We start from the raw sequence: 24,483 nt of genomic DNA, 5'->3' as shown, positions 1-24,483 counted from the left end.
TAAAATATGAACTGAAGGTGCAAAGAAGCACTCATAAATATTCCCTAGAACAAGGGATGCATTGTTTCCCTCCCAGCCTTTCAGTGGCTCCTCTGATCTCAGCCCCTCTCTGCATCAGGGAAGCCTCTTCCTTTAACCTATTTTTTTTTTCAAGCTGAGTTACTATGTTATTTATGACTGTAAATGTGAGTAGCCCATCTGTGTGCTCCTTGTACACACACACTGAGAGCGCCCCCTCTCTTTGCCCCACTTTGGTGTTTCAGTCCGGAAGGATGAAAGGATTTCCCCCTGGAGCCGATGTGGCTGGGGATGTGGTACTAGCAGCAGTGTCAGGATGAGGTAGACAGAGGGTTTCCCCACAGCCTCCACCTGCAAGGCCCAGAGACGTCCCCTAACACTCATTCCATTCATTTTCCTCCTTTCCAGGGCTTTAAAAAATACTTTTACTCTCTCCATCTCATCCTCATTGTTCTCTGTCTCCAACCGTTACTCTTGATCTCTTTATGCCCTCTCAACATCTCTCTTCAACTTAACAAAGGAAATCCTCATTTCTTTACAGACGTGCCACGAGTATTCCATAAAAATTCTATTAGCCAATGGGTTTTATAAACCAAAAATGGATTGCATTTTTGATTAGCGTTATTTTTGTTCAGTGGTGCGTTTTTCCCTTTTTTTTTTTAACTTGCCCTTGAATTTCCCCTTTTAAATTTTAATACTGTTATAAAATAAGAATGGCAAAAACAATTAAATTCAGTCCATGGGATCCTGGGGGAGAGGTGAGGAGGCGAAGATGAAAGGCATGGTAGAGAAACAGTTAAAGGGGATGCAACAGCCAGAGAGGTTCTGATGCCCTGGGGAGCTTTTCTCCTGATGGGTGGAGGCTGCAATGGGCCCATCATAACCTTTTCCTTCTCAACAGAGAGAAAACAGGAGACTGTACCTCAATGATGGAGCTGTGACGAATTGATTTTCAGCTCATCTAAGCCTTTAGCCACGAAGAAACAAGGACCAAAGGCAGACCCCAGGAAGGGTGGGGGCAGTCAGGAGAGGGATGCCAAGAAAGCCTGAAGCTGGAGAGGCCCTAGAACTACAGAGGAAAGGCCAACAAATGGGAGGGGCAGGAGGTGGGGAGGAGAGAGAGAGGTGATATTGCAAAAATGGAAGAATGAAAGGGAAGGAGCTGGAGATGGTGGGTGAGCAGCCCCAAGCCCTTCTACAGGTGTTATCATACCTTCTTCTCTCCGGCCATGACTTCTGATTAAACTTCTAAAACTAGCGATTTGTGAGTGACCGTTCAAACGTGCAAAAAACTTCTATTTAAACTATGATTATAACTATCTCTGCAGCCATGCCCATCAATCAGCAAGGACATAGCTTTAGAGAAGAACAAGAATCCCCCTGGGGTGCGTTCATGAATGCCAAGGGTTGATGAAGAAGAGAGAGAAAAAGGTCTCCACCCTCAGTGACTTCTTTTCTCTTCAAAAGTGAAAAGTTGTAAAGAATGATTGTTTTACCCAGTATTACCATTTGTGATTCCAGGCATAATCCATGAATATGTACTATAATGGTTTTAGATCATCTTTCCTTCCATCCCATCCCCCTTTCCTCAAAAAAAAAATTTGTGTGTGTGTTTATAGGTGTGTTTACGTTACACAAGTGTTAATAACCCTGTTGGAGAGACTACATAGATAGGCATCTTTAGGTAGATCTGTGTATAAATTCCTCTCCACTGGGCACTTGAGTCAGCCAAAACCAACAATAAATATCAAAGATGTCTTTCAAAGCTGTCAACTGAGGGCATAAGCATTTTTTTTTCTTCCAATACCAAGGGAGTTTAATGATTTGGGGAAATAGGGGAGAAGGGTTTAAGCATTTTTTTCTATTTCATACCTTAACATGTTAAATATGTTGTCATGAAACATGAAAAAATGTAAGCATCACATTTTTATACTTTTATGCTTGAGAATGAATATACATTCTTGAACTGTATCTGAGTATTTCACTCCAAACCAACTGATCAAAGCCCATTAATAAACCCGGAGTTCTCTATCAGGGAAATACATGTTGACAAAGAATAATACAAAAGTGAATTTCCTATGTTGACTGATTTTTGTAATTTCCTCTAAAACATCTATAATGTTATGTCATTTTAATTTTATGATCACCAAGTAATCAAATTGGTTTCTAACTAAAAGATCTTAGAAATACACTACTTGTTTATGTAAACTAGAGATATGCTTAAATGTTGCAAGCAACTTACCTAATCATTCTTTTAATTTGCAAAGGTATTTGATATATAAACTAACTCTTAACATTTTTGAAAAAGAAAAAATTTACCAGAAAGATATTTTTGTTACTAACTAAATAGTGTGGAATTGACTAAGCAAAATTCCACTGATATTCATTAGTTTTAGAGAGAAAGCAGAGAAGTCAATCTGTAAAAGCTATAGACTATGAGACTGACAAAAGTTGGCCTAAGAATAATGAATAAAATAAGGTGGAAAGTTTCTCTTCACACAATTAATAATTAATATTTGTTTCTTCAAAGTGAACAAATACTAAAATAATTTAAAGGTCAGAATAATGTGTTTGGTTTCATATTTAGTTGTTTACATTGGCCTTGAGGCCATTTATTCACATTTTATTTTTTCTTCTAGTAAATTCTACTCTATTTTATGCTTATGAACATAAAACTAATCTCATCTGAAATTTTAAAAAATAGATATTTTTTAAATTATGATTCAGAGTTTGAATTAAATTTAATTGTTCTTGGTGAGCAAAACTTATGTTGGAAAAAATGTCTTTCTGAATGACAAGATAATTGTAGAAAATCCATTATTTGACTTGAAAATGACACAGCAGGCATTAATAACAAGGATGCTACTAGATCCATTTTATATAATTCAACTTGTTATGGGAAATGTCAACAGATTCTTTTCACATTTTTAAATATCAGGTGACTTCCTCAGTACAAATCCCTTGCCTCTTGCTAATTTGATCATTTGCCCTCAATCTCTACTATATACATATCTTTTAAGATACTAAAAAAATAAAATAAAATCCTCTTGAGTCTTACAGAAAGTGAAAAAAGTTTACGATAATATTGGTTAATGAATTTTACAGTAAGAAGCACTGAAATTCTTAGCACCGTTAATAATGATATTACACTCTTACCTTTTCTAAGTATACTTTGACCTATTTTATTATGGAAGAAATATAGAAGTTAAAGCTTTTTACTAAGTAGTGATTGACTATAAGCTTTGGACGTATTAGAAGGCATGGTCTAAAGATAATAAAATAAAACTGTGGGTCAATTTTCCTCAGAGACTACTAGGAAAAACTCACTTAGTATCACAATCAATTTGTCAGTAATTTCATGTGAGACATTTCGTTTGGAATTATTAAATAAGGAGAAAACAATACGGTCTATTATTGAAGATAAATCACTACTCAGCAAGTTAAGCATGATAAGAATATATAAATAAATAAAAATTTTCTGAAGCTTATATTCAGTATTGTTTCTCTAGTGTAAAATGAATAATTATATTTCATGGTATAGTTAATAAACTGCTTTGTTATTATAATCCAAACAAATAATCAAAAGTCTACTGATTTAAAAATATAAGTATTCTTTAATGACAAAAATGGTCCTAAAAGTCCTTGAATAAAACTCTTTATTATTGGTTTTGGCTTTCTTATTCTATGTAGATTTATAAAAATCAATGGTGCCTGGGTTCAAAAATCATACTTCATTCCTTTCTGAAAAAATAAATACACTCTCTTGTGAATGATCAAAGTATTCAATTTTAATATATTATTAGAAAAGATTCATGACTGAGCTATTGTTTTATAAAGTACATAACATAACACATTCTTTCCTGTCAGATTTTAGATGATCTGAACTGATTTTTTCAGTGATTTATTTTATGAATATGTAAATCATGCTAAATTGCATTTTTTCTATGAAAATATTAAAACTTACTTAAATTAATGAATAAGCTTGAGAAATTGCTACAAATTCAAACATACCATGAGTCACATTTGCATGCCACTCATGAAGAAAAAGCAAACTAATTTAGAATTAAGATATATTTTAATGGCTTGAAAGTTCCAAAGGAACCTGTTAATTACATGTAGAAGAAAAGGCCCCCATGACACCCGATTAAGGCAACCAATGATGACTTACTAAAACTTATAATGAGAGCTTTGTCTCCTGTAACGTGAAACATATGATTTATTAGGCACCTTATCCTTCCTGCTAGGATTGCTCAGAGCAAATGATCAGGGCATATTAAGCAACACATATTATAAAAGCATCATGTGTTATTAAGATTTGTTGCTATCTGACTTTTCAAAGAATATTTTTTGAGATATTATTTGAGGAAGTTTTAAATTAGGTGTGTAATAAAACGTCAATTTTAAGTCCAAGTAGATTGCACTTTTAAAATAAAGTTTTAAAAGTTATAACATTAAAATTGATTAAATTTATTGATTAAGTTTTGTCTTCAAAAATAAATACACTCTATGTGGTTTTTTTTGAATGTTTAAAGATAGTAAATTTTCACCTTCAGTCACTACTAAAAAATTTAAAGAAAATTACAGCCCCTGTAAAATCATTTTAAAGTGGTGACTCTTTAATATTATTGCAAGATGAAATACTGGGCACTAACTTATCATTTGATATTGTCAATATCAATTTTCTAGGTATCGTCAGTATCAGCACTAAAACATAATTTTTAAAATTATTCTCTAACCATCCTGTTAATTAAATAATTTTTCAATTGAAATTTTTTTATCTTAAATGACAAGGAAAGTTCTGTATAGGTAAAGCATCATAGCATGTTTTACATTTCTCTTGCCTCTGAAAAAAGTCAAAGAAGTATAATATATTTTAATCATTACAGTTAAAAAATGTTAGATTGAAACTTCTTTTCCAAAATATTTTTCACAGCATTTCAGAATCTATCCCTGAAAGTCTTTGATAGTAATCTTTTACAATATTATTTAAACTTAATTAATTTCACATCAATATTTCCACAGTAGTTTCCTCACTAAAATGAGAGTTCTTAAGTGGCATATAAATTACACTTATATGCCTTTTAAATTACTAACCAAAAAATGGTCCAGAATGTCACTTTTACTTTTCCATCTGTAAATACTTGCATCATCATCATCATTATTATTATTACTATGACTATTATTTTGCCTATAGCTTAGCTATCCTCATAAATTCTCCTTTTTTTAAACTATTGCCTGTTTATTCATACATTTAAGCAAAGTTGAAATTTTAACAAGATGAGAAAAGACCCAAATTTACCCAAACGATGTGTTTAATTTTAGCTTTTTATATTAAATATATATATATATACATATGACTTTGTTGCCTAAGGCAAAATCTTATTTTATGTCAATGAAAGAAAGGAAACAGAAGCTGGAGAGGAGAGTTATAGAAAATGACTATATATAAACATGACCACCTACCAGGCAGCTACTTTACCATTAGGAAAACGTCCACTTCGCAATAACATAGATTAACAAATAAACGAACAACATACCTAAATTGACAAAGCTCATGACCATGTCAGCATCATTCAGAAAGTTGGCATCATGTAGGCTGGCTAGAGGAGGACTCTGGGTGGTCAGGGGAGTCGTTCGAGACAACTGGATGCGGCGAGGGTACCCATTGGGAGAGGCTGGGGAGCCCTTCCTGGCTCCCCTGGTCTCTGCTGCCAGGGATGCCCTCACAGAGTACTCCGGCTCCTCGGGGTTCTCCTCACTGGCCATGGCGTTGTACAGGTCCAGCATAAAGAGAGGTGCAGAGGAAGCTTGTTTTCCAGGTGAAAATGGTCTGGGTCTGTGAGGCAAACCCAAGATAGAAAGAATTTCCCTCTGTATTTCCCGTCTTTCGTGGTTCCGTAGTCGTCTATAAATAAAACTGGAGTGAACATGATTGTCTCCCAAACTTCCTTTCGCAGAACCCACTAGAACCCAGCAGCTCCAGAGGAAACCCACAATACCCCTAAATAAAAATACAGTCAGATGCATTTTTGTCCAGAAGCAAAAGTTGATATTTTTTAGTCGTTCTTGTCCTCTTACCAAAAACAAAAACAAAAAAATCTAAGTTCTTAGGAGGTATATTTCCCCAGTAGCTGAAAAACAAATTTACCTATTCTTCATGACAGTGACATTTCTGAACACACATCCTCATTGATTTTCCTGCCCTATTTTTAATATATTGGAATATGTCAAGATTAGTTATTTCTAAGAAAGCTGAAACTCAGATTTCCAGTTATCCACAGTTGTTAAGAGTTTTTGCTGCATGGATAGAGCAGAAGACGGCTAATATTATTTGATCAGATGACCTATGCATTCCTATATCAATATATGATAATCAGGCCTTTGGTATTTGAATGAACGGAAGTTGATCTTCTAATAAACTGTAGTTCCCAAAGTGATCTTCACTTGCTCTTGAGTTCTTCTCAACCCTTGAGCTCTTTCCAAGACAAATCCTGACTTCTGAATCACAGATCTATGCTGATCTGCACCTTGGTGTTGGAATATATATTTGTCCGGCAGCTTGGTGATAACTTTAACATCTTTTGTGTCGTCTTAGTGTAAAACAAGACTCAAGGTTGTACTATTCAAGTCAATGTGTTTTCCTGAATTTACTTGCAAACCTTCCTGAAAGTCCCTTCACTCTCTTTCTCCTTCTTACTGTTAATTCCACCTCCAGCAGACACAAATATACCAGCCCTCTTCAAGGGAGATCTAAAGAGTAATGTAAGCACAACCCTGCTGGGAAAGAAGAGGCTTCTCATTGTAATTTGAAACTGGTAAAGCAAAAAGAACTTAACCCCTTTGCTACCAGAAAAGACTTCATTTTCGCAATTTTATAGGCACGCATCTGACACAGCACAGTGATGCATGGAGCATATAAGTTCTGCGGGGAAAAAAGCCAGTTTTCAAGCGGCAGACTGGAAATTTGGTCACCAATTTTATAGAGGACCCTTTCAGATCTTTCTTTTAATAGTACACATTTAATACACTTCTATATTAAGTCTCAGGTTGTGGCTGAATTAGCATGAGATGTCTCCGTTCTGTATTTGAGATTATTTCTAGTTTTTATAAGTTATTAAAGCTTACTTCTTGAAAAATAAAAGGAAGCGTCATAAATTGAGGTTAATTTGTTGCTAATGACAGCCAGATCTCTTTAGAATAAAATACAGTAGAGAATTCACCACCAGAAAATATATTCTAGCTCCCAAAGCAGTAGTTATAATAATTCCATAATGGTGATGAGATAGCCCAGGTATAATGATCTTCAAACATCAAAATTTTAAGCAGAAAAGTGTATTCATATTTCTCTTGTTAACTCGGTGCATTTGAAATAAAAATAGCCTAAGATATGGTGTCATGATTCTCAACTTTCAAGTCATTTCAGTTGAAATGTAAACTGACTTACAAATTAGATATTTCCCATAAGTTGTACTCAGTACTTTGATTTGCCTTGACCCATGCAAATAAACACAAGTCAAATATTCTTCATGACTACATGCAGACTGAAATTTGTGTTTTTAAAATCTGATGGGTATAATGGGGAAAGTGCACACCTTTCTAAAATACCATACTTAATCCGGGGAAATGAGCAAAGTAGGTGTTTATCCTTAATGTTTAATGCCTTTAAAATTTGGAAGTCTACAACGTTTTTGTGCAGCTATAATTTTCCTTACAAGCTCTCCCTTAACCTTAGGGCTCACAGTACTTTCATTGTCTGGGATAACATTCTGATACCAGTTGCAGATTTATCGAGCAAATTCTCAAACTATTATGAAATTTTAATGTTTTTCCTTTACTCTACCTAGAGGCACCCGGTTTCTTATTTAATTTCTTTTTAAATATTTCCTCTGAGTGTCTCATAAATCTACAATTTATTGGTGAAGGCAAGATACCAAAAGGGCTTGTGGAATCTTATTGTCTGCATAATTTTTCTTATGCAAACTTACTGCAAACTTGATGACACTGTTGAATATTTGCCCTACTGAAAATACTTTATTAATAGCCAGGTAGGATACCACAGTAGCAGACCCAAATACTGACATACATGGAGAACGTCTGTAGCATCGCTATCCGTTGAATAGCAGTAGGGCAGTTTGAAAGGAGGTGGAAGAATACCGTTTCAGTAAGAAATGGTTGAAACCACTAAAATTTTTGAAACTGTTGATTTCATATACAAACCAAACTAAGAACTTTTTGGCCATTGGTGCAGATCCAAATCAATTACTTGGGGATAAAAAAATTTCTCCATTTCTCTTCTGCATTTATTAAACATATCCCAGATAAAGGATACTACAGTTTTTCTCTCTACATTTTAGAAGCAATGATCAAGGTTATGAATTCGCTTCCTGTCTCTAGAGCACAGCAGAGTTACAAGTAAAAATTGGTTACCCTTGAGGAAGAAACAATTCTTATCTTCCACACGTGCTGACTTTTTTCCCTAAGATCCAACAGAAAAATAAAAATAAAAATGAGTCTAGGTGTCACAAGTCCCCCAAACTCATTTTCCCAAAGTCTGATTTATAATATCAATCAGTGTAATTGTAATTTAATTGCTTCACCAGGCACAGAGCCTACCTCTAGACTGGAAATCAGTTGCTAGCATTCTTGGTCAGAACTTCTCGTATCCACCCTCCCCCCACCTTCCCTTCCAACTCAGACTAGATTTGGCAAACATTCATTTTTCAAAAGGATCAACATGTGCAAAGAGAGAAAGAAAATAAAGAAGAAAAAAAAACCTTCCAGGAAGAGAGGGGAAATGCTAACCGCCAAACGAAAAGTCAGATTCATTTTTAATTAAAAGTAAAGGTGTTTTACCACATCGTTGGGATTGCCGGGTTGTTGTGTATCTAAGTAAATATGTGAGAGCAATTTAGAAGATTAAGTATTTTGCAATGGCAAGGTATAAACGTTCCAAATTTCAGAGCATGTATTTAAAAGTCGCATAAGTCACTGAACAGACTGAAGAACTATATTCAGTATGAAATAAGTTGGGACAGGAGAAACATCCAGGGCATCACAAGAATTGTTCCTAAAGATAAGCACATTCCAAGAAGAGGGGCCTTCATAAAAACCCACCTCTCAGGCGTAGTATTTGCCTGAGGTATATACTAATATAAGAAGCCTTCTGGTGGGAAACAGAGATAATCGAATGTATGGAAGAAGTCCTTCCCCACTGCCATTCCTCCTGTTCATTTTTCTCTTTCCCTCACAAAAATTGGACATATTTAGTCCATGGATATGCAAACTGACAACGGATAGACTGATCCCATTTTCCCCAGCCCTTCAAAAGAAAGTTGGAGCATTTGTAATTCTGTGCTGTTCTGGATGGGTCTTTCTACTTCACTCCGGGTTTTGTTGTTGTTGTTATGTTGGTTTCTCCTTGAAACAAAAATTCCTAACTGAAAGATGTGACTGCAGTGAAAGACAGATACCCAATGTCAGTGGTGTCTGCACTTCTAAATTATCTTTTAAGTTCGAAAACAATTCAAAATCATCTGAATAGGATCTTAAAATTCTTAAGCAGAAGCTATCTTAGATTGCGTTGGAGGAAGTGAGGGGTGAGAATGCTTAGGAGGTTGAAGAGGCTACAGCCATGGGAGAGTCCAGGGGAGACACCATCTTCTAGAATCTTCTTGGTGAACACATGCACAAGTGCAGAGCAGAGCAGCATCTGTGATATGAAATTGCTCTCAGTTCACTCAAACATAGCACATATACAAACAGAGAATATGGTGTGCATAGGAAAGGTCTGAAGGAAAAGAGTGGTGTTACAACACCACCATCTGACTTGGATTTGCCTGCAGTAATCTGAAAGGGATTGTAATTGTGGAGGCTATACCAGCCTCCACTTTCTGTCCGGTTAATAGTTGTTAAAGAAACCTTGGAGATGAAAAATAAAAGATAGTGACCCAAAACGTTTAAAATATTTAGTATTATTTTTTTTAATGAATGGTGACATCATGTAATACTTGTAAGTGAACAGAGGATGTGTCAATATGCTTTGTATTATTACATGTTCCTAAGATTGTTTTATATTATTTCATTAGAGTAGGTAGTCTAGCAGTTACTTAAGTGAGAATGAACCAACATTTATCATTAAAAAGGAAACACTGTTAATGAAAAATACTGTTCTAAGGATTCATCTGACAGATAGACTCGAATTAACTGACCCCAAGACATTTGGTAAGTCAAATGATTAGGGGAGATATTTTATCCATCATCCAAATTGACAGAATATTTAGGTAGGTTGACCATTAAGCAGTTATATAGTTAATCATGAAAGAATAATCTCATTTGTAGAGCACTTTATAATTTTAAAAACTCATTCACAACAACTCAGCATTTGGAATGATTTATTCATTCAACAAGCATTTATTGAATGCCTATGTGTGACTACTATGTGCTATATGCTTTACATATACAAAGAAATCAAACAAGATACTTGCCCTCACAGAGTTTACAATCATATATTACAGTTTCAGTTGATTTAAGGGCATAAAATTATTGTTTAAATGTGGTTGTTAATCAAGAGATATTTCTACTTTTTCCTTGAGAGTTTAGCTAGAATGCAAGCAGCATAAAAGTAGGGGCTGAGTTTATTTTGTTCATCAGTGTCAAACAGTACATATTAGCAGCTCAATCAATATTTGTTGAAGAGACAATTTTTTAACAAAGATGAACAATATTCCAGGGACTTTTTTAAGGGCAATAGTCTCTGGAAACATTATAAGTTACAAGGATTCATTAAACACACTCGTTTACAAATTGCTGTATCTCTTAACAGGTAGGCTCACCTACACCAGGGAAGGTTCCTTTCATGAGGAAACTGGTCTATTACAGGCCTCATCCCACAGCTGTGAATCAGAGTGCAAATGTCAAAAAATCATGTAATGAGTCACATTAGCACTTGCAAAATACCTTGGTCTATCATTACAGGGAGCTCTGATGAGGTGACTCCCCACTGAATTAAAGTGGCCTTTGACCCAAAAGAGCAACTTCTGTTCCTGTCAATTAATATCTCATTCCTTTGACTTGTAATGGCTTATTTGTTTAATTTAGTTTTGGGTTTTGGTGCTGTTTTTATGACCCATATTACAAGGCAAGAAGCCATGAAAGTGACCACTTTTTGTTTAACAGACATTAGCAATGAACACCACATCTGCCAAGACTCGAGCAGGTATATACAGAGTTGAGACACACACTGGGACGAAGTGAAGTCTGAAAATGCCTGAAGCGTGGGAAGAGGCGTTTGATAAAGCATGCTGGGGAGTCCCAAAGTCAAAGTCTTTCAACCCACATTTTTCATCCTTCACACTTTAGCGAATGGAAGACTCTAGAAGTATCTGCCAACATACTAACCAATTCAAAATTTGTAGGAGTCTTACAGATCAATGAAAGACATGACTACCATTGTATCCCCATAATTCCCACAAACGGTGATTTAGTCCTCAGTGGAAAATACAATTTATAAATGTCACTAGTCATGATATGTTCAAAATGAGACAATTCAAAGGAAATTTTTAAATTACTTTACCTAATACAAACGTGTCTCAATAGCATACTTAGTATTATCTATAATGCTTTAATTAAATAGCCCTACTTTTCCACTTTTTTTTTAATAGGAAATAGACACTATTTCATACACTCCTCATCAAACATTTTAAGGTAAAGCTTTAGGATAAATTTAGAGTCTAATGAATTAGCCCCAATTATATCACAAAAACTGTCCAACAGCAACAGAAAAAAATTGTGTAAATGTCACCCAAGACCCATTCCTATTCTGCAACATGAGAGGATATGAACTCTGTTCCCTAAGACAAAATATGCTGAGGAAATATAACTAATAATGAGGAGGATGGACATTAATGATTAATATTCAAGCTGTAAGCATATAACACTATCCCTTTAACACATAAATTCTCAAACCAGGTTACACATTACAATCATAAATGGGGATCAGGGAGAACTTTTAAGAAATACTAATGGCATTGCTAAGAGAGGAGATCTTACTAAACTAGACTTTTTATATTGATCATGTTGCAATATATACAAATATTGAATCACGTTATACATCTGAAGCTAATATAACGTTGTATGTCAATTATGCCTTAATTTTAAAAAGCACACACACACACACAAAAAAGCTAATGGCTGGACCACACAGAAGACCAATTAAATCATAACTCTTAAGGAGACATCAGTATATTTTTTAATGCTGATTAATAAGTAGCCAAATTTAAGAACCCCTAACAAGTAGTCTTGGCAACATTCAAACCACTACACACATAAGAGGTTGTTTCAGTATCACAATAGAGTTTCCAAATTAGAACAAGACCTTTGATTTTTCCTTGACTGCTGCTAAGATTCTCTGGTATGCAATAAACTGTTGTTTAAATTTTTAAAGACATACAAAATGCTTGCATCCAAAAAACCTTTCGCACCCGTTTATACACTAAATACAACTTATTTAGCACCTACTATAGCAATGAATAAAACACACAGCCCCCGCTCTTTCCAAATTTAGAGGTTAGTTGTTTCTAGAACAATTTCCTTAGATATCTGTATTTGAATGTTGGGCTTAAAATGCAATTTCTTAGACACACAATGCTATTGCATCACAGAAAGAATATATTCCTCAAAATGACATCTGTTTATCGCACAGTCTTCTTTGCTCTCATTTCCAGTTCCTTCTTGGATTATAACGTAAGGTGAATCGCAAGGGCTGCTCCATTACATAACTCTTTAAAATTCAATTTAAAAAAATAGTCATCTTAACTCACATAGCAGGTGTCCTTCATGCCTATACTGGGTATGTTCATTTCTGAAAATTTCCTACTGTCCTGGTTGTCGGAGGGTTGTGTGTCGTGTGTGTGTGTGTGTGTGTGTGTGTGTGTGCTCGTGTGTGAATGCACGCAAGTTCCTCAGAGCTGCACATGCATTTCTGAAGTTCCCTCTGGCACTGGGACTTCTCTCCATCTTCATTTCCCAGGTACTTTCTATATTTAAGAGCTATTGATTTTCTCTTCTTCACCCTTGCATTCTCTTGATATCTTTTGTTCTTCCATTTTACAATAAACTCTTTATCTTGGTGTCTCCATTTTTAAAAGCCTTATCCTGCCTAGCTCCCTTATCTAGAACTCTCTTTCAAGTATGTGACTGTTTCCTTTATCTCTCACCTTTCACCACCTCTCTCTTCCTGCAGGGTAATCCTACCCTCCCCCTTCCTAATCTCCACTTCTTTCTTCCTTCTAGAATGATTGTATTTTCTATCACTGTATGTTCATTAGCAAGGCAGTGATAACACTAAATTGCAGTACAATAATATTCTTCCCATTGGATAAATTCATTTTACTTTTAAGCTGTTTCAGGAGAAATAGAAGAAAATATTGTAACCTATCAATCCAACTCTAGATCAGTGTTTTCAGATGCAGATACAAATACTTTTGAAACATTCACAACTTTTTAATATTTCTGGCTAATATATTAAAAATAGCAACAATAATAACTCTGAATTTGAATGTGATATGCAGTGTTATAGTGAAAATATAAGAAAATAACCTAAATAGGTACTGAAATTATATCCTGCTGCCAGGCCACACCTAGCATAATGGATAATTATCTTTGAATCCAAAGCATTAACTTCTTATTCTCAATGTTTTTATATTCTGACATGAGATACATTTCTTTAATAGAAGACCTTAATTATATATGTAGTATGATTTAATATTGATAAATGATATGATAATGATGATGATTGATAAATGATATGATAATGATGATAATGATGATGATAAATATGATTTAATATTGTCTTCTAAAATGTCTTTTAATACTTTTCCTAGAAAATTCTCTAGATATAATGTTTATCAATTGTATGTTATCTTCCGATTATTTTAAGGAAAAGAAAGTTAAGCCAAATCATCTACAATTTCTAATGTAATCCAGGAATTCCTCATATGTAGGTATACGACTCATTTACATATATTTTCAAACATGCTTTCTAAATCAGTTAAAGGCTCATTAGATAAAGACCAATCTGATAAGGTCCCTTAAACTGAGTGGTTTATATGCAGCATTCAGGACTGCTTAAGCTTTTCAAGTGCATTCTAGGTGGGAAAAGTTATTTCCCTGGAAGGCTGGAGCAGTTCAGTTACCCTGAGCTTTTCTCTCCTAAATCTATAGATGTTAATGGATGCTTGATTCCAGGAGAACTTGCTGGCATGACCCCTCTAACCAGAATGAAGTACTGAATTATTCATACACATGGAATCAGAAGCACTTAGAAGGGTAAAATCAATAACTACAAGGCATGAGCTTAAAACTCACTGCCCTATAATATATACTGCACTATAATCTATATACAATTTTCTTTGCAAGTATCCAAATGCCATCTGGATGCTTGAATCTTTTCCTAGGCACCCACTATACTTTATCACTTAACACGTGCTCAGAGAATGTCAGCCAGGAAACTAGATTTATATCTTGGTTTTGCCACTTAACTATCTGAATGACCTTGGAAAAGTCATTTTGGAATCATCCAACTAGAGAATAAATAGGAAGGAGTAACTTTTTGGAATCTAAGTTTCTTCACCTGTGAAATCAGAAAAAAACAAGACCTCAGCATGCATAAGATTGAGCCCATTAAAGGAGAGAATACATGAATAAATGCTTTGTAAAAGTTGATGTATTTCATAACTCATCATGGGCAAGTGGCCCAGTAGAATTCAATTTGTGTAAGCTTTTCCATTGGTTGATACTCACTGATAATTGGAGACAATGTTTGTACCACTGTTTAATCACTGGATGGGGAGAAAAACACTTAAGAATTACTATGAAAAGATCATTCTCCCAAAGAAGGTTGTGATGTCTACAAATAGAAAAAGGTAGACAAAGCCAGGAATTTTATGGTTATCTTTACATACAATTTCCTAACAGCTCAAAGGACACAAAGCCTCTCTCTCCTTGGTGATATCCTCTCCCTGTTTTATCAGCCCATCTCCATTCTGGTCCTAGGGTATCCCAGTGCAGTGGCCAAAAAAAAAAAAGAGCCTTGATTGGCTAACTGCTCCTCCACTGCACAAGAAAGAAAATGTAAAATGCACATCTACCCCGAGATTTTCCATTAGTGTTAATGGAAACTTGGTGAGTGAAAAGAGGGGAAGAGTTAGCTTGCTTAGCTTTGACTCAAGTAAGCCACACATGACAAAGAACTGGGAAAAAGGATTGTCAAAAGCATATGGGCAAAGACAAAGGAGAAGTTTGCTCTACACACTTTAGAGCACTAGGTTTCGGATCAGAATTGATTCAAGCAGTTGTCCCAGTACTGCCCACTTTGTTCCAGGTGAGAAAGGTCACTTAACACCTCTGCTTCAGTTACTTCATCTTAAAAAAAAGTGGCATTGCATTTATTACTCAGAATGCCGTCTTTGAGAGATGTACTGAACAATTCTAACACCTTTACAGAGCAGAGCGGTGATCCAAAGCATTTAGCAACAGAATAAGCAAAGATATTTTAATGGCCCTGGTGATGCAGAGAAGTTATAGTATGCAGTATTTTCCAAGCAAATTTAATGAGCTGACTGCTGTTTTGCAAAACACACCCTAGGACTAATCTGCAACCAGCGCATTTTGGGAAAGAATTAATCTGTGTCTTGTTATCATTGGAAAGGCAAGATAAAACAGTGATTAAGAGCCTAGGCTCAGAAACCAGAATGAATTTGAATCCTGGCTCCACTATTTCCTAGCTGTGTATCCAGGCTTTGCCTCAGTTTCCTGATCTGTAAAATGGGGTTAATTGCAGTTCCTCCCACATAGGGTTTTATAAGGATTAAATGAGTTAATAAGTGTAAAAAAAACTTAGCACTGGACCTGGCACATAATAAATAATAAATGTCAGTTACCATTAGATTTCACTGCTTAGTGACCAATTCCTGGAGGACAGGATTTTCTTCAGATGTCTCACTAGACCTACCCTTCACCCCTCCCCGACCCCCGCATGCCTGCACACAGCATTTGGCACATAAATACCCAATAGAATGAATGTTCATTCATCTGTTTCAAAAATGTTTACTAAGCATATATCTGTAGCTAAACAACAGCAACCATTAAACAAATCAATAAGTATTTACACATCTAATTACCTGACTCATGCAGCATCAAAGTCTATGGAAGGTAGGCCATGATTGTGACTGGTCCACAAAAGTGTTTTCACGTTGATAATGCAGCACAACAAAATTCATCCACAGTTAAATACACAAAAGGTCCAAATGCTAATCGCCTAAAGGACTTTTTCTTGTGCCAATATGACCTTTACCATCACTAGCCAAGGGCAGCAGATGAGCTATAATAAAGGAATCTAGAAATAGGTGCTTTTAATGGTAGTTTTCTTTAGCTGAAAAGACAGTTTCACGTTTTCAGATTGTATAAATACCTTGAGAAATACTCCATGAACAAAACCAATCGTAATACAAGTCCAAGGTGAAAAAATCAGTTCATGACTTTCTCTCCTCTTCCTCTCCTTGACCAACTGGAGACAATTTTATTGTCACTTGCATTCTTTCAATTGACAAGAAAGGACACAGAAGAAAGATGAAATAAAAACTAGTCAAACCTGTTCTGTCCTAGAAATTTTTCTTAGGTTAGATGGTAAAGGAGGTTTAAAGGAATAAGTAAAGTCATTTAAAAAGACTTTGCCACTAACACAGATAACTGAAAACAATGTTTACTCATTTTGATAAATTCAGGTATAAAAACTAATTTTGACTCACCAACTAAAAACAGCTATCATTTAAGTACATAAAGGCTGTCTTTGAAAGTAATTTTAAAGTGAAAAGTACTATGGATGGTTCATTAATTTTTAGTCAGTATTATTTGCCAAATATAGCCAATTATAATTTTTATATATAGTAGGTGGACAGAGATAAAATCCCCAAGTCCAAAAATGTAAACATAATAAATGGAAGAGTTTATTTTTTCCCCACATTTATGAGAATAAAAATGAAAGTTTTCTGGTGTTCGGACCAAACTCAAAACAAGATTCCTCAACTTCTGTTTTAGAATTTTGATGCCAAGCTTTAGCTAAGGAAGTAACAATCCACAGCACTGTTGCGAACCTCTAAGAAAGAGGGTTTTATGCAAATACTGACAGGCTCTGACCACCAGAGGCAATAGAAGGCGCCACCGTAATTGCAGTCTCCTTAAGACATAACTTATTTCAGTCTAAGAAGGAGAGCCAATATTTTGTATTTTAATTAAGAAATCTGGACTTTGTTTATAATAATTGACTGTTAGGTCAATTCTTGCCAGGATACACTCATAAAAGAGTTTTTGCCTCATGTAAGCTTTCACTTAAGATTTTGTAGCAGATTTAGGATTTGGGATTGAAATCGTTTTCAATTACTTATTTTAGTTGCTTTCATTGTAATATTAATAGCTTAAGAATATATTTGCATATATTTTCAATCTACTCATCAGTGGTCTTAAATATTTATTATTCGCTTGTTGAAGAAAAATTTTAATCATAGTGATGAAAATATTTTGTCTGCTATGAACACAAAAGCCAAATTGTTTTCCTCATTAACTAGTTAGACCTGAAAATGAACCTATGCTTGCATAGTGTTATAAAATGAATCAATTAATATTCAAGACAGAGTAGACCAAAGAGATAATTGAATAACAAATGGAATATCTTATATGTGAATCACCCATATGCTGATTTTAAAAATGTCCGGTTATTTTTGTTGTTTCTTTGGCTGTTCAGGTTAGTGCATTCTATACAATAAATCCTTTAAAGTTCCTGTTGTCAAAAAAAATTTTTTTTCTTCTCAATCATAGTTATCTTTTGGCACATGTGATAAGAGTAATATTGCTTAATGTTTGTTTTAAGTGTAAATTAAAGACAGAATACATCTGAAAATTATACCTCTAGAAAATGAGGTTCCAGAGGAAACCAAATGGAACACTGCCACCTTTTGGTTATACAAATTGTAAAGCTGCAGAAGTTCACTGTAGGTTTTTTTAATGAAAATGTGTAGACATACTTTCAGCTTTTAGAAATAATAATCCTATCTCTGTTGGTATGAAAATATCCATCTTTCGTTTTTTGTTCCTCAGTTGTGGTCCTTTATTTTTAAGTATTTTGCAAATTTGTCCCCAAACTCTTGAACTTTAGAACCTGGAAACAATTCTTCCTGTTTATTTTGTAAAGAATGGCAAGTAATGACCCAGTAATGAAAAACACAAAGGGACTTTTATATCCTAGGGCTCTGTTGTGAATATTTCTATTACTTCTCTTTATACCAAACCACACCGCTACCCGACAGAACAGGATTTTTCAATGACACACTCAAATTCCCTGAATCACATATTGCATTTCTTTCAGCTAGAGGGATTTATGCCTTCTCACCCATAAGTATTTTATGTATACAGTTTTAAATTATAGGGTAAAAGAAATGATACAGTAGGTGCCTAGGTACATATAGGGACTAATTGGTGGGTGAGAAGAAATAAAGGCCTATATATAGACATAGATTTTATTTAGGGCAGGATCTGAAATTATGATGTTTTTCTAAGCATGGGGACAAAACAAGGAAAATAAAGAATGGAAGAGTAGACAGACTTTATAAATAAAGTAAATAAAGGAACTGGTTGAACAGCATATTATACTATTTTTTTAGTCCAGTTCCTACAACATGGGCCTCTGGCTATAAAAGTAGAAAAACAGTAAATAACATATAATCAAAATAATAATAAAAGTATACATATGAATTTAAAGAAAAGAAAGAGAAATTCCTGGGAGCCAGCAACAAAGGAGAAATGAAAAACAAAACTTTGTAAAGTGACTCAGTAGATGTTCAGGGGGTCATTAGACTCAAGGAAGGCCTCATTACTAGAGGCCACAGATTACATGCCTATTTGGGATAAGAACATTACCTTGGCACATGTGAATTTAGGTGCAGGACCTGAGATCCCTATAAAAAGCTAGGAAAATGAAAGAGTGACTCCTGAGTGATAGAGGAAAGGGATAAAATCACTGGGGAAGTAACAAGGATATTTGATTTGGCTTGGAGGATCTTAGTGGGAAAAACAAAATTCCCCTTTAAAAATTAAAACAAAAGACTTCACGATACTAGTCTTCAAGGATGATAGTAGAATCCTCAAGCTTAGAAATTAAAAACAAAAAACAAAAAAACTAGTCCTAAACCAACTGAACAAACATGAGTACATAGCATCACTTCTTAGGGTGCACAGTATTCCAACAGAGGATATCCTTACTGAAGAGAAGTTCAAAATCACAAATTACAAACTGCACAAAGAAACAATCTAACAATAGCAGGAGTCATCAAATAAAACAGCAAGAGGTGTTGCCCATGCCAGCCTAGAGGCAGTGAAGCCAACTGAAGTAGACTGTTTCAAAATATGCTTAAAATGGGGAAAGAGACAACAGAAGAAATCAAAACCATATTTTTTTTAAAAAAAAAAAAAGCAGGACATTTTAAAAAAGAATAGGATGATTTGGAGAAAAAATTTAATCGAATTTTTTTTTAATGATTACCAAAAATTTTTTTAAATCAATGAATGATTTAAACAACCAACAAGATACAACTGAAAGAAAACTTAATGAACTAGAAGATTTATCTGGGAAGTTTACCCAAATGCACTACAAAATATAAAGTGAAAGACATGAAAAGGAAGTGTTGGAAATCTCTGCAAAACATTATGGCAGGTTTCTCTTCAAGAAACTTAGGGTCTTGGTCTCCATGTAATATTTTTAGACAGATTTTAGGAACTTCTACCCAGATGATCACCACTGCTGTACTATCAAATATTGCTTGAAATAATCAGAAAAGGATTCTATGTGCAAGTTGCCAAATAGTGTTTTTAAAATTATTGAAGTGAAGAATTTTCACATGATCTACAATGCAGAAATTTGAATTCTTCAAGACAATTCTAGCTTTGCAGTTAGGTCCTCTTGAGTACGACAAGCAGCCTCTAAAATAGCTTCCTGGTATTTGTGCCCTAGTGTAATTGCCTCCCCTCAAATGTGGGTTGAACTTATCGACTTGCTTGCTTCTATGAGTAAAAGAAGTAATGGGGGTACTTCCCTGGTGATCCAGTGGTTAAGACTCCACGCTCCCAATGCAGAGGGCCCAGGTTGGATCTGTGATCAAGGAACTAGATCCCACGTGCTGTGACTAAGACCTGGAGCAGCCAAATAAATAAAATATATATTTTTTTAATTTTTAAATTTATTTTTGGCTGCTTTGGGTCTTCGTTGCTGCACATAGGCTTTCTCTAGTTGTGGTGAGCAGGGGTTACTCTTCACTGTGGTACACAGGCTTCTCGTTGTGGTGCTCGGGCTTCTCATTGTGGTGGCTTCTCTTGTTTTGGAGCACTTGGACTCTAGGTGCACAGGCCTCAGTAGTTGCAGCACGTGAACCCTAGGGTGTGCGGGCCTCAGTAGCTGTGGTGCATGGGCTCAGTAGTTGGGGCACACTGGCTCTAGGGTGCACGGACTTCGGTAGTTGTAGCGCATGGGCTCAGTAGTTGTGGTGCACAGGCTAAGTTGCTCCACGGCATGTGGGATCGTCCCAGATCAGGGATCAAACCCATGTCCCCTGCACTGGCAGGTGGATTCTTAACAACTGCACCACCAGGGAAGTCCCTAAATAAAATATATATATAAAAAAAAAGAAGAAGTAATGGGATCTTACTTCCAAGATTAGGTAATAAAAAAACTGTGGGGTTTCCCTGGTGGCGCAGTGGTTGAGAGTCTGCCTGCCGATGCAGGGGACACAGGTTCGTGCCCTGGTTCGGAAGATCCCGCGTGCTGCGGAGCAACTGGGCCCGTGAGCCGTGGCCGCTGGGCCTGCGCGTCCGGAGCCTGTGCTCCGCGGCGGGAGGGATGCAGCGGTGAGAGGCCCGCGTACTGTAAAAAAAAAAAAAAAAAAAAAAAAAACTGTGGCTCCATCGCAGGTGCTCTCTCTTTCTCCCTCTCTGCCTCTCTCTCCCGAACCACCAGCTGTCCTGTCATGAGCGCATTCCATCAGCCTATGCGGAGGCCAGTGAAATGAGGAACGGAGGGCTTCCAGCAACCACACGAGTGAGCATGGAAGCAGATCTCTCCCCTCATCCACTGCCATCAAACCATCAGAGGATACCACAGCCACCACCACCAGCTGAACTGCAGCATCATTAGCGGTCTTGAGCCATAGGCATCAACTTAGGCTGGGGTCAGATTCCTGACCCACAGAAACTATGAAATAATAAATGTTTTTTGTTTTAAGCTTCTAAGTTTGGGGGTTATTTGTTATGTAGCAATGTTTCTTACATGAGTGAGATGTCCCTTAACTTAGGAAAAGTATTTGTACCAGTATTTCACCAACCATAATGGAATGTGAAATTATATCACCTGAGGGTCCAGTTTCTGAAGAATATGGGTCAACCATCAATCAACTTTACAAATATCAACTCATCAAAGAAATTAATATCAAACTCTGATTTCTGATTTTTAAAAACTGCTAAGAAACAATCTATTTAGAAAAGATACTAATGGGCATGTCATCCATCCACTCCTTGAGAAAACTTGATCTAAGGGTGAAGTGTAAAATAAGCTATATTAGCTTAGAACATCTATAATATTGATGTTGAGGACACTGTCCATCTCTAAATATATTCCTCTTAAAACATCACATGGAAAATTTGTTTTAAAGTTTAGTACCAGGGGAAAAATGTTTCTTCTGTAATTTCATTCATTCATTCTTTCACTCAATAAATATTGTATTTATTGTCTTACCATAAGTTAGTCATTTAGATTGGTACTGGGAATACATTTGTTAGGAAAAATAAAAGGTGTCTCTGCTCTCATAGAAGTAAAAGTCTAAGGAAGAAGGAAACATTAAACAGCTGATCACAAGTAAAAAGATGATAAGGTGGAAGATTTAACTAACACTTTAAGATGACAAATATCAGACATCAAACATAAAATTGTTCAAGGGAGGTTTATAAAAACCAGTTAAGCATTCCATAAGTCCTTCACCTCAAGAGTAGCCAGTGGTCAAAAGTAGAGAAAACTGCTAGTGTGTTGAGGGTCCCTCTTCCTTTTTAGGGGAGGGTGTCTGCTTCTAACAACAAACTGAATTACAAGGATTTCAATGAGTCCTTCAGAGGACTTAACATGTGTGCCTTAGAGTTGAGAGTTGCAATGGATGGTGTTTTACTCCCACTTAGAAAATGTTAAAGGCAAGAAATCATTTGTTAATGGTTCCAATGGTGAGCAAAGGACAGTGGCTGAGTTGAGATGGGCTCCTATTCCAAGAATTCAATAAAGCAAAAGTTATTTGAGGGTTTTCTATAGACCAGATTTGGGCCACAGATGGTGGAGAGTCAATGTGTTGAACTGTGTTAGGATCCAGCCCACAAAGGCTACCTCGAGAGTGACCTAGCTATAGCAGACAGACCTTAGAAGCCATAATCCTGTATGATCTCATCTTAACTAGCTACATCTACAAAGGAAATTACATTTCCAAACAAAGAGGCATTCTGAGGTTCCAGGTGGACGTGTAAGCTTTTATGACAAAATAAACAAAAAATAATTTACATTAATGATGATACAACACTAAAGACAGAAGATAGATAGATAGATAGATAGGTGCATATACATGTGCATATAAATATAAGCTCAGGCATTAATATAATTGCAAAATGTACTTTCTTGGGAAAAAAATTTATTTTCTTATTCTGAGATTTTGCCTTTTCTGATTTTTTATATTAAAATGTGTTTTTATGTTTAGTACATTATAGTGAGAGCAGATGGCAGTTCTTTTTTTCATTGGCCTTAAATAAATTTAAAATCTAGCAACTTTATGTCACTAGAATTTGAAATTTTATTGGCTTATGAAATCTAAAAGTCTGGGGGTCACACAGAATCTAAGGATAACACTTTCATATGGGCTGCTAGAGGAGCAAAAATGCAGAAAAATACTCATCAAATAACAAAGGTACTCTCCTTCCACTAATACAATTGCCTGTTTTCCTGCTTTTTACTCTGTTGCCCTCACAGCTGCTAAAATTGTTTTTATTCCTATTTTTACCTCTGATCTCTACACCATATTTCTCAATCCATTCACTCTTCATTGTCTTACTCATCATAGTTAAAATGATTACTTACTTCAGTGTGACCATTCACAAGGTCTCTGAATTCCTCATCTCCTTACTTTCTATTATTGAATGAAAAATTCTTTCAATTCTATGATAGTGCTTCACAATTTTCAAAAGTTTCACACACATGATTTCATATAATCCCATACTAACCCTCTTTCCCCCATCCCAAATTGCCCCTCCTCTCTACCCTCTCCCCACTGGTAAACACAAGTTTGTTCTCTACATCTGTGTTCTCTATATCTATCTCTTTTTAGATTCCACATATAAGTAATATCATACAGTATTTGTCTTTCTCTGCCTCACTTATTTTACTAAGCATAGTGCCCTCCAAGGGAATCCATGTTGCTGCAAATGGCAAAATTTCATTCTTTTTTATGGCTGAGTAATACGTCATTGTGTGTGTGTGTGTGTGTGTGTGTGTGTGTGTGTGTGTTTGTGTGTGTGTGTGTGTGTGTCTTCTTTATCCATTCATCTGTTGATGGATACTTAGGTTGCTTCTATGCCTTGGCAATTCTAAATAGTGTTCTATGAATAGTGGGGTGCATGTATCTTTTCAAATTAGAGTTTTCCTCTTTTCCAGATATATGCCCAGGAGTGGAATTGCTGGGTTATATGGTAGTCCTATTTTTAGATTTTTGAGAACCCTCCATACTGTTTTCCACAGTGGCTGGAGGAATCGCACTCCCTGACTTCAGACTATACTACAAAGCTACAGTAATCAAAACAGTAAGGTACTGGCACAAAAACAGACACAGAGACCAATGGAACATCTCCTTAAATTTTTAACATTCCCATCTAACAGAACTAATTCCTCAGGTCATGCCTACTGACTGTATTCTCTGCCTCTGTTCACAGCACCATGCTCCATCAGCTGGGTCCTCACCATTGCACCACAAGTCATTTATTACCAGATTGCTGCTTCTGTTCACAGCACCATGCTCTATCAGCTGAGTCCTCACCATTGCACCACAAGTCATTTATTACCAGATTGCTGACTCTGTGTTTAATGTGTTCCCAGTGGCTCCTCCACTAGCCTAGTCTTCTCAACCTTCCACCCCAATTCTAAACTCACCTTACCATCTTCAGCTGATTGTCATAACTTACTGAGAACTTTTAACAAACCTGAAATGAATCCCCATTTTACCTCAAGATGATTCCATGCCTCCACCTACTTTCTTTTTCTTTTCCATATTCTGTGAAAAGATGCTTTGACCTCTCCCATCTCCTCCACTTGCAAGGATCCATACGTCTTACTTTGCCCAAGAT

General features: G+C 35.8%; 1 protein-coding gene across 1 annotated transcript in view; it reads right to left on the bottom strand.

The window, feature by feature from the left end:
* Positions 1–6,777, bottom strand: part of BMP5 (bone morphogenetic protein 5) — a 118,085-nt gene extending 111,308 nt beyond the window's left edge. Inside the window, exon 1 of the mRNA XM_004267776.3 lies at positions 5,556–6,777. Within this exon, the coding sequence (XP_004267824.1) occupies positions 5,556–6,045 (490 nt within the window). The 5' untranslated portion in view covers positions 6,046–6,777. The remainder of the gene's footprint in view (positions 1–5,555) is intronic.
* Positions 6,778–24,483: the final 17,706 nt, after the last annotated feature.

Source organism: Orcinus orca, chromosome 10, assembly GCF_937001465.1.
Source record: "Orcinus orca chromosome 10, mOrcOrc1.1, whole genome shotgun sequence".
Classification (NCBI taxonomy): domain Eukaryota; kingdom Metazoa; phylum Chordata; class Mammalia; order Artiodactyla; family Delphinidae; genus Orcinus; species Orcinus orca.
This window is presented reverse-complemented; position numbering and strand designations above follow the sequence as displayed.